Source organism: Macroventuria anomochaeta (assembly GCF_010093625.1).
Source record: "Macroventuria anomochaeta strain CBS 525.71 unplaced genomic scaffold BU25scaffold_18, whole genome shotgun sequence".
In the NCBI taxonomy this organism is placed as follows: Eukaryota; Fungi; Ascomycota; class Dothideomycetes; order Pleosporales; family Didymellaceae; genus Macroventuria; species Macroventuria anomochaeta.
Window position 1 is genome coordinate 426,619 of NW_022985379.1, and position 13,645 is coordinate 440,263.

At 50.7% G+C, this 13,645-nt stretch overlaps 4 protein-coding genes across 4 annotated transcripts; 3 read left to right on the forward strand and 1 right to left on the reverse strand.

The window, feature by feature from the left end:
• Positions 1–820: 820 nt before the first annotated feature.
• Positions 821–3,519, forward strand: BU25DRAFT_69966 (uncharacterized protein). Its single transcript, XM_033712023.1, has 3 exons — positions 821–842; positions 889–2,313; positions 2,362–3,519. The coding sequence occupies exons 2-3, from the start codon at positions 928–930 to the stop codon at positions 3,433–3,435; spliced, it is 2,460 nt and encodes an 819-aa protein (XP_033561342.1). The 5' UTR covers positions 821–842; positions 889–927; the 3' UTR covers positions 3,436–3,519.
• Positions 3,520–4,257: 738 nt separating this feature from the next.
• Positions 4,258–5,658, forward strand: BU25DRAFT_458952 (uncharacterized protein; the record flags this gene model as incomplete). The annotated part of the gene is made up of 3 exons (XM_033710247.1): positions 4,258–4,878; positions 4,930–5,155; positions 5,264–5,658. The coding sequence occupies 3 exons, from the start codon at positions 4,258–4,260 to the stop codon at positions 5,656–5,658; spliced, it is 1,242 nt and encodes a 413-aa protein (XP_033561343.1).
• Positions 5,659–8,564: 2,906 nt separating this feature from the next.
• BU25DRAFT_469590 (uncharacterized protein) lies at positions 8,565–9,513 on the reverse strand (the record flags this gene model as incomplete). Its single annotated transcript, XM_033710764.1, has 3 exons — positions 8,565–8,962; positions 9,063–9,305; positions 9,450–9,513. 3 exons carry the CDS (start codon positions 9,511–9,513, stop codon positions 8,565–8,567), a joined length of 705 nt encoding a protein of 234 aa, XP_033561344.1.
• A 2,411-nt stretch (positions 9,514–11,924) lies between these two features.
• BU25DRAFT_342179 (glycosyltransferase family 31 protein) lies at positions 11,925–13,334 on the forward strand (the record flags this gene model as incomplete). The annotated part of the gene is made up of 1 exon (XM_033702896.1): positions 11,925–13,334. The coding sequence occupies one exon, from the start codon at positions 11,925–11,927 to the stop codon at positions 13,332–13,334; it is 1,410 nt and encodes a 469-aa protein (XP_033561345.1).
• Between the last annotated feature and the right edge of the window lie 311 nt (positions 13,335–13,645).

The window sequence follows — 13,645 nt, forward strand, 5'->3', positions numbered from 1 at the left end:
GCCCTTCAAGAGTCTGCATAGTCGCTTCTATGGCCCACCTTTTCTGTTCACATAGCTTGTCTTATTGCATCGAGAGATGCTGCTAATGCCAGCTAGAGGTTACTTATTGATGATCTCAGGAGACAAAAAGCTGTTGAATCCTTGAGGAGGGTCGACACAGGTTTGAACAGCATCGACTATGAGGGTGGCTACTGAGGCGCAGGTACGCTTACGGAGAACTCACTTCACCGCTGGCTGGTACTTGTTGGGGATCTCTGCTAATGCATACTAGAAGGCCTCCCATATGGAAGTTGACAGCAGCAAAATAGGCAGGATACCTTCTTCGACGAAGCTGCATATCAGGAGTCAGCATTAAGGGTGTGCCTGCTGCGCCAGTGCTCACTGACAGATGCTATGATGGCCGCGTCACCCCCACAGAACAAACACTAGCGTCACATATAAAGAAGATTGAGGCACATATCGATCAGTGATGAGTTTCAATATTTCACTCGTCACCGCCGCCGTTGCTATGGCAAACACCAGAACATTCACCCGGGTGAATTCCGGGCATATGACCGCCGGTGGCAAACATACCCGCGGCGTTTGCGACCCTTCGAAGCGGCAGCGAGCGAGTGTAAACAGTAAACAAACTTGAGGTGCTGCTTACCGTCCGACAAAAGTCTCGAGTGGTCGTTTGCAAATACACCTGCATGCACGCGTGCGCATCAGCAATTTGTACCACTCCGGCTCACGGCAAGCTGCATCTGCTCACTACCATATTCCCGCTTTCTACATCTTTTCACAGCTTCTAGCTCAGGCCAGCCGGATTTTCTACAGTATTCCCGCTCCTTCAAGGCCTTTCAGTACGCACTTGCGCCGAGGAATTACACGATATGCTCACACTGACAGGTTCTTATATACCATCCTCGAACTTGCAACACTCCCAGTATGGCGCGTTTGTCAGCATCTCCTCGCTCATCCATACCAGCTCCTACCCGATTCCAGATTGCGCAGCCTCCGCCAGATAGCGAGGTCCTCCAGCACGCGAAATCCGTCGCACCATTGCTAAAGAAGTCAACTACATTGTCGCCACCGTCTTCCGAACGGACGTTTTTGTGTCAAGACAAACAATATTCCTTCGCACGGTCAAGGCTGCCCCGGCCTTCCCCAATATCTTCTGCTACCCCAAATGTGTCTGTCCACTGGCAAGGCAATGGGCATGCACTGTTCAAGCTGAGCCGTGCAGCAAAGCGCGATATCCAGCATTACCTCCTCACGCAGTGTGCGGCGCGGAACAAAGAAACAAACGAGATCACAAAGCCTACCGGCACAAAGTTCGTTTATGTTCTTCAGCTTGACGAGGATCAAGATGAAGAACAAGAGGCACTGTGCTTTCCAACAAACGCGGCAACTCTCGATGGTATATACAGGATTCGAAATGTTGCGGAGGATAAGAACATCATCAAGCCATCGGAATCGTCCGTTTCGGCTACCTACAACGTGCAGAATGTTACGCGCCGGCACCCTCGAAGCCGGGGTACCACGTCTTTCGCACGCATGATGGCGAGCGCGAACGAGGAAGGCTTCCCTCATGTCGACCAGGAACTTGACTCCGACTCTGAAGGCAGCGATGACCTCGAAGAATATCTTCCACCGCCGTACACCACAACCCTTGACACGATCACAGAAGCCAATGAGGAAGAGGAAGCGGACGGTAGCTTTGTTGAGGTTGTTGACTACGGAGCATCGAAGTGCTGCCGCAATCCACACTTCGCGGGCCACCCCGAATGCCATGGCCGCCACAAGACCGACTCTCATGCCCACAATGCAGTTGACGCCGAGCTAGACCTACAGCAGTGCTTTGTCACAGCGCACAATGGTGGTGACAGCGTGGCTCACTACCAAAATTGGCGCATCTTGAAGTGGGATCATGGCGAGGTTATGGTACATGGACAGTCTTTACTGCGCACCGAACTTGTCGTGGAGGATGATGCTGAACAAGAGCTTGACAATCCTACAGAGCAACTGATACGTCAGATCGATGCGAAGTACGGGCCTTTGACTTTGCAGGGTCAGTCGAGCAACAGCCCGGCACGATCAGAGGTGAAGTGCTCCGAAGAGTGCAACTTTAAGATTAACAAGTTCCTCGACCAGAACCCCGAGGACGACCCAAGATTTTCAAGTCAACTGTCTGTGGATGAGCACGAAGATGCTGTCTCCGAGCCGAGTACTTTGTTCGTTGGAGTTGCTAGTCTCAGTGACGATGATAATCCTGCGCCTGCGATGTCGCAAAGCCGCACCGCGCCTGTGATGTCCGAAGAGACGCTGCAGAAGGTAAGCCATCCCTATTTCATTACCGCGACTGATGCTAATCACATGCAGATACTAAACACCCCGCACGAAGCTTTCATTGAGCACTACGTACAGCGAAAGCAGGCGAAGAGGGAGCAGGCAGCACGTGAGAAGCGGCCTCGCGATGGTGCAGACTGTTCCCCTATTGCCGCTCGTTCAGCTACCGAAGCCCCTAGGGTGGCCATCAACGTCTTTCCGGAGGAGGTCGTATCGCTATCACATGTTGCAGTCCCTCCTCCAGAATCGACAACCACTCTTCTCGTGGAAAGCGCCCGTATGGTCCCTCCTGTCTTCATCAAACATGAAGCAGTGCCTATTGGGATTTCCATCCGTCCAGCAAGCGCCCTAACTTCTCACTCATCTTGTGACGACCTGTCCACACGCACTTCGGTGTTTTCAACGCGTGCTTCTGTGACAACAAAGCCATCCAACGAGAGCTTCGGGTCTGACTACCTGCGCCTTGTCGAAACGCTCGATCTTGAAGTCGACGTTCGAACGGCCTGCGCGCCTGTCTCTAACGACAGGCGTATGGCAAGCCTGCCCGTCTTGACTTCCCTAGAATCAGACATGTGCGACATGGCGGCAGGCGTCTCAGCCTTGAACCAGATCGCTCCTGAAGAACACACAAATGCTGTCCCTAGCACACCTGTTCGCACAGCCGAACCTATTAAATGTTGCTTGACCCCGATCATTGGAGTTCAGACTCAACTTAAATCTTCTTTAAACCAGCCAGCAGAGATGTATGCCAGCAATCCTATTGCCGATCAGACCGGCACACTTCCAGCGGCCACAGAAGAGCAACGACCAGACATCGGCACCTGGCCTGAAGCTGTGTGCCAGTCACAAGAACAGAAGCCGGCAACGCCCATGCAACCGCACATCTCGCCAGTGATCAACGAGTCACACCCTACCGCTACACCTCGGCGCTGGAGCAGCAAGATCAAGGCCTCTGTGAAGAACCGAGTTCAATCTGTGTCTGGTGCTGCCAAGCAAGGTACGCGTCGGATTGTGCGCTCCACGAAGAAGCTAGGCGCAACCGTTCGATACCTCATTCCGGTAGCTACTGCTACGCGCAACCCTTACGAGACTATTGCACTCGCTTGAGAGTATCTCGAGTCTATAGAAAGCGGGTGCCATTCTCTGATACATGATTTTCTTTGTTTAGATACCCTGCTTCTTTTCGGTATGCGCCACGAGGCACCCGTGCTCGACCCACAAAGTTCTTTTGTCTCAGCGTTGTTCGATAGCTGTTCATGATAGTAGCTTTCGATCTCAATCATCTTGTCTTTGCCACCTTTCGCTTGTTACCAAAATTGTTCTTGATGTCATTTTACGGGTGATTTCGATGTTCACAAGTTGTTCGAGTATCGATCTTTCTAGGCCCAGAGGTGAACCAGCGATTGTGTACATATATGCCTCAACCATGTCAAGACCGTCCGTGGTCACACTGCATCTCATACATCCCAGTGACTCCAGTATGCAAAACCGTTACTAGCATGAATTTTTGCTCATGCATGTTTGGTAGACATTGTGCGGTGAACACGTTGAACTGTGGTTCTGCTGCACGCAAAAGTTTGGTTCGCGCTACAGCTAGCAAACGTGCTGCTACTTTCACTTTATCTCTCCAAACTCCAACAGTCCTACAGTGAAAGATTTTGCAACATTTTCTGCGCTCTATCAAATGTTTATCCAGCCGCAAGACCCACTTTACCCAGCCGTTGCCCATGGTTATAGGCTTGCGCGGACCGCCAAGCCGACCTACACCTCGACCACAGCCACTGCCCTACAAAACTTCTGCGCGCTCGCCCCTCCTTCCACAAAACTATTGACAGCTTCAGAAATCCACTCACTTTCAGATATCACTCAACCGTGGCCACGCACATACACTTTCCACACTTCCCAATCACTACGTTCTCAACTCCCAAGATGGCTACCTACATGTACACCTCCCCTACCGGCAGCAATTGGGATGACGATGACGACGACTTCAGCTCCGACGTCTACAAGACCGCTACCGAGTTCTCAGCATCAGCGCCCACCATCGGCAACCTCGGTCCGCTGCAGCGAAAGCCCGCCGTTGAGGACGAGTCCGAGGTCAAGCAGTTCACTGCGCCAGCCTCAGGCAAGTTCGATGTTGACTACGACGTCGATCCCGATTGTTTGCCAACTTATGCGGGGAAAATAGCTGAGTTCTGGTTACTCGACGACCACCGCCGCCCGGCCTACGTCGAGTTAAGCCATGGGAACGGCTACGCCTATCCTCATCAGCGCACCAACTATTGCAGGAATTGGCTCGCAACTAAACTTCGAATGAGGATTAATATGGACTTTCCGATGATGAATCCATCCCCCCTTAATCTGTCAATGACCTGGGACGAAGATGGCGAGGGCGAGTATATCAAGGAAGGCGGGTTCTTGTTCCCCTCAATCCAGTCACCAACGCTATCGTACGATAGCCACTCGGAAGAGGAGCAGGATGAGGCGTGCACTCCGCCTGGCTCCCGACCTACAATCATCGTCGCTGACTGTAAGGATGAGGTTGAAGAAGTAAGTGACACCATCGAGATGTGTTATTGGTCATCTACTGACAGCGAGAAGTACGATCCAGTCACCGGTGCGATTGATCTACCCGTCCACGGCGTGGAGGCCATGAAAATCGCTCTGTCGTGCGAGTTTGTCAACTCCAGCCACATCTCAGATGACCTCGATATTGAAGATATCCTTGGTGATGCCGCGCGCAACATGTTGCACAGCAGCATCAACGAGCCCTGCTGGCATACTCACTTGTCCTCATCTGACGAGCCTGACGCCGGGCTGCTTCCCAGTCGCTATTTTAGACAAGGGTGATGATGTTACTAAAGATATTCATCATGACCAGGCTAGTAGCAGACACAAGATGCGGCTTGCAAACCAAAATCTGACTTGACCTCAGACGCTCTTGAGTCATATGCACCACCTGGCTCACCTTCTCACGGCAACGTTGATGAAAAAGTACGCGACCTCTCTACTGGAGCCACTCACACCACCGTACCCGGCGAAAAATATCTGATCGACGACGAAGTTGCCGACTACAATGAGCCTCAGACACACAACGATAACTGTATGTCTGCGCCTGGAGACTCCATACCTCTCATCAAGACTACGCTGGTCGCACCCAACGGCTCGTCACCAGACCTCAAGTACATTCGCAACCCTACGAATACTTCACTAGTTTGGAACACAGTCGCCGCAGGCTGGTTCACTCTCTCGTCTGTACCGTGGGCCCGCATTGCTGTCGCTGCTGCAGGCGCCCTAGTCGACGTAACTACGTTTGTGGCTCGGTGCTAGAAGCTACGGCGCTCTCGTTTCTTTGAAGCAACGACATTTTACGATATCATAGCGACTTCCACACACATGTCCGACGCCCTATACCCCTCTGTCAGCATCAGAAGCGTTCTATACCCACTTCGACATCGATAGCATAATCATGGCGTTTCCACACGGATAAGGACTCACAAGTCCATTGAGTCTTCCTTCAGCTACCATCCGTCTACCCTACATTCAGTCTCAAGTTCACATCCCTCCGGCTTCCCTATTTGTTTCGATAATTGCTAGAGCTAAGCTCCTTTCGGACCGAGTCCGTCCAGCATCGTCACCGCCCATTTTCACCCACCTCCGAGATTGCCGTCCCTTTCCGGAGAGCAGTCGATCCAGATCTAAGAGCGAATATCTGCGTATCATAACACCACCATTTCAACCAACACGATTTGACTCATCTTGCACGTATGCTCTAAAAGATTGAGTTCGGTCGGGTGGTATAATAGATTCAAAGAAATTTAAAGAAACCATAAATCAAGATGGGCACACACAGAAAGGGCTTAGAGGGAAGACGGCATACTAGTTCTTGTACACAGTACTGATATATTCATATTCTTTAATCATTCTCTTCCCGATACCTTCCTCAGTCACAGCGCCAAAACGTGCAACTCATGGTGAATCTCTCATAGAAACACTTCAGCAGTAATACTTACCAGAGCCCAGACACAAGCACACTGCCACAACCGGTGCTCTTGCAGCATGGACAGCACGAAACTGGTTCGTCGCTGATGCAGCACTTGTAGCCGAGCGATAGTATATCGAGGATGAAGAGACCGGCGAATACGCCGATGGTGGCATCTATGTAGGCTGTCCAGGCGAGTGTCGAAGGGGAGATGGTTTTCAAGGGCGCCGGAAGCGGTTGGGCTTGTCATTGGTGTGAATGCGGCTGTGTTTGAAGCACAGATTTCGAGAATTATGATTATGTTAGTAGGTGTAATGTAAGGAGGATGAGACTCGTACTTGTGCGAGCGTTGAGCGTCACGGATCGGTGTGATGAGGAGATGGGAATAACGGACTCAGGGGGTCTTCAGTACTGTCTTCAAGTTGATCAAATCGAAGTAGTCTATGTGAGTGCGGATAGCAGCTCTGAGATGTAATAGCTGAGGGACCTGGGTTTAAATGACGATCTGGTAGCGAGGTGGACAGAGCCAAAGGTCAGTCTCCATAGATAGTATGTCGGACCCTAGACTGCCAGGAAGAGAACACAGATCTCGGGACTATTCGCTATTCAATAATGGGACTCGTGTACGTGACCTCTGATTGAATTTCACACTCGGTGGTAATATGAACCGTAGTTTAAAGGTGTGCCCTCGAATATGCATCTCCGACTGGCTATTTCTGAGCATCCAAGTCCGGTTCGCAGAGCTTTTATCCATGGTTACAAGAACTCGATACCAATATAATTTTACAAAGTCCATTTAAAAGATCTCCCGGCTTTCTCTTCTCATCCTCATCACACCCATCTCTTAATCCAAACCCATCTACATACCAAACCACTTCCTGCCTTAAAGCACCTCCCACGTCACACTCCAGAACACATCACAACATCATCAAGATGCCTCGCCGCAGCCGTGGGCCCCCCAAGCGCAACAGGCACCATGCTGTCATCCTCTTCAAGGCAATAGTGGTCGCTTGTATAGGATGCATTTTCCACTAAGTGGACCTCTTCATTACAGTGTCGAGCAGCTCCCTCACCACGCTGACGACCTCCTCACCACGCACGACCGGCATCAAAGCCAACACACATCGACAATACAACACTATTCGGATTTGGCATTTTCTTTTTATGTTATTTTATTTGTGATCATGGTTTGTTGCGTTGTGCGAGAATATGATGGATTCGGTTTTCTTTCTCCCGGGATATTTTTTCCCTTCAGAGTTTCGCTTTTCAGGGTCTGGATTCGTGTGGTTAGATAAGGCTTTCAATATTGCAGCGAATTGATTTTTCTGACAACTTCTTGTTGGTGACCGTGACTATCTCGAGGCGGAGTTCACTTGCCTCACAGCCGTGACTTCAATTGTTGATATCGCTTCACATTTGATTCACTGCTGACTTCTCCTTCATGACCATGACTACCTCCAGGCTTCGCTTGCCTCTCACGTAGTAGATCGCGCCCTCCCCCTTCCGTCACCTCTGCTGCACACCATTGCTACTCATGTTCTTCGTAATTCCCAATCCCCAAATGGTACCGACAATACACGCCGATATAACCGAAGCATACAAGACTGTAAACCCGATACTAATCAGCTTAGCCCCAGCCCATTCGCGATCTTCTTCATCTGTGGCGTTGCGACGTTCCGCGATGCGTGCGAAAAGCCCAGCCCACCAGAGCCAGTGTGTGATGCCGAAAATAGAGAGGATGATGAAGAGGATACAGATCTCGTCGGTGGTGGTGAGGGCCATGTTGGCGGTTATTGCGGAATTTTGGTTGTGCGATGTTAGGCTGTGGAATATTTCGAAGATGGCAATAGGCGGTGGTTCGGAGGCAGCTGTACCTGCTTCCTTGATGATTTGGATGTATTGTGAACTCGATGTGTATGTTGCTTAAGTACTTTCATGGACGGTTGCCGGAAGAGTGCGGGTACAAGCCAGGCTCAGGATTGAAACATCGTTTGGTACTTTGGTCGAGTCGACATTCCCTTATGCGCAAAAGTGATTTCGCTGTTGAACCCTGCTTTGGGTATGTAGTGCGTGGTACCGAGAGGACAGCTCGACCAATAGAACAAGCGCAGAAATGAGGAGGGTAAAATAATCTGTGCATCTTATAGGGTCAAATGAATATGGAGTACTTCATCCTATTCATTCTAATCGTCGCAGAATGCAAAATCTGACAGTTTGTACGGAAGGCCATCTCGCATCAGCTTTGTGTTGCAGATCAGGGGATTTCAGTCTTCCTGAATTCGTCTTTGCAAGCCCGTTGGCCTTTGCGGCATGCTCTTGCGGCATGCTCTTGCGCCAGGCGAAGTTGCGAGCGCATGAATGATACAGCACCGCGAAAGGTGTTTGGCTCACATCCCGTTGAGCCGAAAATCCAGTTGTTGCTTAGATACGGCCAGTTCTTGGTCCACCTTATCGAGAGCGATATTGCGCTCTGCGATTTCGAGGTCGAACTGTTCCTGCTCCCTTCCATATCAATCTGCAAGACTTCCATCTGAACCTGCACGTCTTCCTTCAACTTCCTGAAGTCGTCCTTCTTCTCGACTCTTGCGTCTCGATCTTCCTCATAATCTAGCGACTGCTTCACGATCTTCCCACGTTGATCCTCCGACTCCGCTATTGCCTGAATGATGCTTACGAATTCCGTGTAGCTTTTTTTTGGATGCACTGCTTGCTTTTCCTATTTCTCGTAAATCGGCCGCACTACGTTTGGTACCTCGTGAGGTTTCGAGTGCTAGCAACTCGGTCGGAACCTTGACGGTTTGCTGAGGGGCGTGGACAGTATTACTGGCCTGCCCGTTGGGAGTTGCGTACTTTAGGCAAGAATGTAATCGTTGCCCTAAATTAGGACCACCACCATCTTTCCCCGGATACTTTTCCGCAAGAAAGTAGTATCGGCACAGCGTCGACAGATTGTTACGATTGGGCCTTGCCTTGTCGAAGTGATGACCCAAAGAACCTGGCACGACAGACTTCAAATGTACGTGCGTAATTTCCTCATTGCATCCTTGTTGCAATGGAAGCGAATGCAGTCATGACCCGCTTCTGACACTAGGTATGCACAGAGAGTTATGGGCCCCTGGGGCTGTCCTAATTTACCTACCACCAGTCTCGTTGGTTCTGTATTCAGAAGATAATCGTTTATACAACTGGAACATCCTCGACATTTTGGTAGATAGATGCGTCTCGACGTTTCTGCGCTTGGATAAGACGATCATGTACAGCCTTTATACCCATTCCTTCCTTGCGTATGGCGTTTGCTGCCGTATGACTTGTATCGTGGTTATCGTTACTGATTACGAGGACTGGAGTCTCCTCTCCTTGCACTGTCTCCCACTGCAGCGAAACATCATTCAGTGTATTCAGGGCATGCTTCTTAAATGTGCATAGATGTTTGAAAATTTCGGCTTCAAATTCCTCCATCGTCGCCTCCACCCTGTGATAGCGTGTGTAGGTTGCTGTAGGTTTGGTAGGATGCCGAAGGACACAGCTTTAGTGGAGTGGTACGAACTTAGGGTCGTTCCAGAATAAACAATGGGCACAATGGGCGCAACAGTCTCAGCTGCAAGTCGTACCTAAGCAGACCCAGGGATCGAGAACAACGGGGAGTTTGGGTGAGGCTAAGAGAGAACAAGCGATGATCTTAAATGCAACTGATGTCAGGTGCGTACGTGCAGAAGACAGGAGGGCATGGACGCATGAAGTTTGGTTCACTATCGACTTGCAAGCAAGCGTAGACGCGGATTTCTTCTCAAGGTTCTCCGATGCAAAGCTTCTTGGATCCGTAGCGTTATTTGTGCCGCGCGAGGGAAGGGCCTAGTTTCTTGGATCGATAGCTTAGTGGCTGAAACATTCCTCTGAATTCAGAACCGTTTCCAAGTATCTCCTTTTTGCATTGAAGCATATACTGTGACCTCAGATATCGCTCTACTTCATCTATTTCGAATCGCGCGTCACTACGGGTTGTACCATATGACGCGATTGCCGTATCAGTTTTTGGGCTGAGCTACACTGACTTGATGTTGTGGGTACCGGCTGTGTCATCTCCAATAGTCTCAACAAATTGATGTGCGTCAATGCCAGTTGAGGGACCGGTAGATGCTGAATCAGTTACACATGAACGTTGTTCGCGTGGCGCATTGACAGTGAGTGACTGCACTGTCCTTTTCAGGGACTTCGCGAATACAACGCAGTCACCTTCAGTGACATCGACCACATGATAAGTCATGTACTACCACTTGACTAGAGTATCGAGGTTACCCTCTACATTTCTGTCGTCTAGGACAGCCTTTTCAAACGGATGCCCCAAATTTCCACGCCTCTTCACATGTCTGCGAAGATCATCAACTGCCATTTGTCGCTTGGTCGTTTCGTTTCCATAAGTAATTTCCCATGGGCTGTCTTAGACAAGCTCGCTGTGATCGAGCGTGGCTCGTTGAGAGGACTGATGTCCAGGAGCCTGCCGTAATGATACTCGCTCCTCTTCATCCATTTCAGTTAACTTTCCTTAGGCATGGTGAGGTTGTAGATTGATGTCCTGAGGGTCCCGAGCTCTTGCAAAACGTTGCATTTTTTCTGTCCTATTTGGAGCCTGTCTTTCTGATGATAAATCCGCGCGTGAGTTCGGCATGATCCCTTATCTGCAAGCGATGTCCTTGCGGACGCTGATAGGTCGGCAGCGGCGCGGTCTGGGGGTAATGAGTTTGTAGAAGTTGAGACTGATTTCATAAGAGCGCTACGACAAGACAAACACAACGATCAATACTGCGCTTGCAACTCGATGGACACAAAAAGCAGATGTTACAAGCACGATGACGGGAAGAGAACGTGTGCAGGAACGCGCTAGCGTTGTGGACGATGTTTCAGTTGGGGGGGGGCTTGGCAATTTCTTGGCGCTGTTGATGATTAGCCCGGTCACTTTTTCGACGTTTGTCTGCCAAGCGCCACATGAAACACATTTCCCGTTGCTCTCTGCGGCAAACGCAAACCTCGAAGCAAAAGTGATGGTTCTCACATCAATTGATGAGCTCTGAAACCGTGTCTCAAAGTAGCGTTACGCAGAAGGCACAGAAACTGTACATTCAGGAGCATTGCTTTCCTTTTAAAATATCTTGTTGTCTTCTCGTCGTGCCCGTTGTTAGGAACATGGTGGGACCCTTGCCCGCATGCTTCGGTATCGCTACCGGATCGTCTCGCCCCACTGGCGATTAGTGTGCGTCGCCAAGCAGAAGAGGCACGACCCAGTGATAGTGATGCACGAGGCTGGGCAGACGAAACATGTGGAATTGTTGATCGCAAGAGCTCTGCTGCTGTGATGCCTTGTCTCAACTTTGTGCGTCCGCCGCGCGGTCGTTCGAATACGGGTACGAGCAAAGCCCCACCAGGAATGCCGTCTAGTCGTGGGTTAGGGGCTCGGAGGCATCGGCACCATCCCTGAACTGCTCCTGACAGCTTCTCAACGGCTCCAATTCACAAACAAGCCAGCCAACTGACCCAAGACGCTCGTTTCTCTTGCTGCTTACAAGCAGATGAGACGCATTCACTGCTAGCGACAATGCTCGCCAACAAACAACACCTCATGCCGCGCGCGGCTCGCCTCCTCATCTTCCTTGTGCTCGTATACGCTTTCTGCTGGATCAAGGGCTGGCCTGCGTACTACGACGACGAGGAGCTGCCCCCAAGCCAACGGCCAAAATCGACAACAGCTCTTGGTGGACACCGCGTTACTGTCGACCACCTCGTCGTTACTGTCACTACTGCCGCGACCGATGCGTTTACGAAACTTACGCCAGCGTTGCTGTACCTCGATAAGGCCTATCACAAGGAGCTGTTGCTGATGGGAGACCTGATGATGGACATCGGCCCGTTTCCAGTGTTCGATGTCCTGGCGAAGTACCCTATGAAGTACGTTGCTCAGAACGATGAGCTGAAAAGGTACAAGCGACAGCTGGAGTATGCGCGGAAGGGCATACCGCTGAGCAACCTGCAGGAGAAGGATCCAAAGAAAGAGCAGGAAGTCTTGAGAGCGCTGGCCAAATATAAGATACTTAGGGCAATGGAGAGCACATGGGAATATCGACCGAAGCGGGACTGGTACGTCTTCACGGATGAAGAGACGTTCATAGATCGCGGGAACCTGCTGGACTGGCTGAGCCAATATGACCCAAAGCTGAAACTTTTCTTTGGCAATCCCCCCATCGCCGATGTGCCCGATGCTTTTGCGGCAGGTGGTACGTCTTTTATCGTTTCGGGCCAGACAATGCGACTCTTATTTGAAGACCGGAAGACCATGATGCAGAACTGGAAGAACTGGGACCCTAAGATTCGGGACTATCCCTCGGCGATTCACCTGGTTGAGAGCTTCCTCAAGACCGAGCTCAGTCTGGAGATGGTTAGATTTTGGCCTGGTGTATCTGGCTTCAATCCAGCCACCATCTCCTACACGCCAGGAATTTGGTGCGAACCAGTTCTCATGATGCATCATATCTCCGCCGGCATTGGGAGTGACCTGTATAAATTTGAGAAAGAGCGAGTAGAAGACCACAAGATCGATAGTACGTTGCGATACGCAGACTTGTGGTACCGATTCATGGGTCCTGAAGATCTCAATCAGACTCGCCATGACTGGGACAATCTGTCTGCTGAATCCACGAACAACAGATGGAACATTCTGTTTGAAAAGGAGGGCGAGTCGGACGCCAACCGCGCTACAAGAGCAGAAGGCTCGTGGGAGGCATGTAAAAAGTCGTGCGACAGCAACAAGTATTGCCTGCAGTGGTCGTATTCGTCGATGGCGGCACCCAACTGGAACGAGAACGGCTTCACGAAGTGCCATTTGAGTAGCAGTATGCGCTTCGGTGCGCACACTGAGCCAGAAGCGGTCGAAGTCAATGGCGAGAACAAGCCCCGGACCTGGACGAGTGGATGGAGGAAAGACCACTTCAAGCGTTGGGCGAACCAGCAGCGGTGCAAGAACCAGCAACATTAATGAAAGTTCGATGTCCGCTCTAAGCCCATCCCCATAGTGCTTATGCCCTCGCAATGCGCTTTTTGGTACTCGGTATGGTCGGCGATCAAATCACCGATCCTCAATCGTGTCGATGCAGGTCACGATCAGAATTCTACCACTTGAGGTCGACGCACATCAGCTACAGGCGCCCGTTGGTGCAAGCGCGCCGCCGTTCTCTAAGCTTGCGTGATCGTGATCGTCAATTGAGATAAGCTTTATCTGATTGGCTCGTTACACTCTTCGGCCTGCTTATTAGCTTGCTTATGGATAGAGTATAGAGCTGCCTGCTG

Bases quoted from the DNA above. Each gene is read 5' to 3' on its own strand.
- BU25DRAFT_69966 (XM_033712023.1), top strand. From the start codon at position 928: ATGGCGCGTTTGTCAGCATCTCCTCGCTCATCCATACCAGCTCCTACC. The intron at 2,314-2,361 runs GTAAGCCATCCC...AATCACATGCAG, and splicing joins CCGAAGAGACGCTGCAGAAG to ATACTAAACACCCCGCACGA.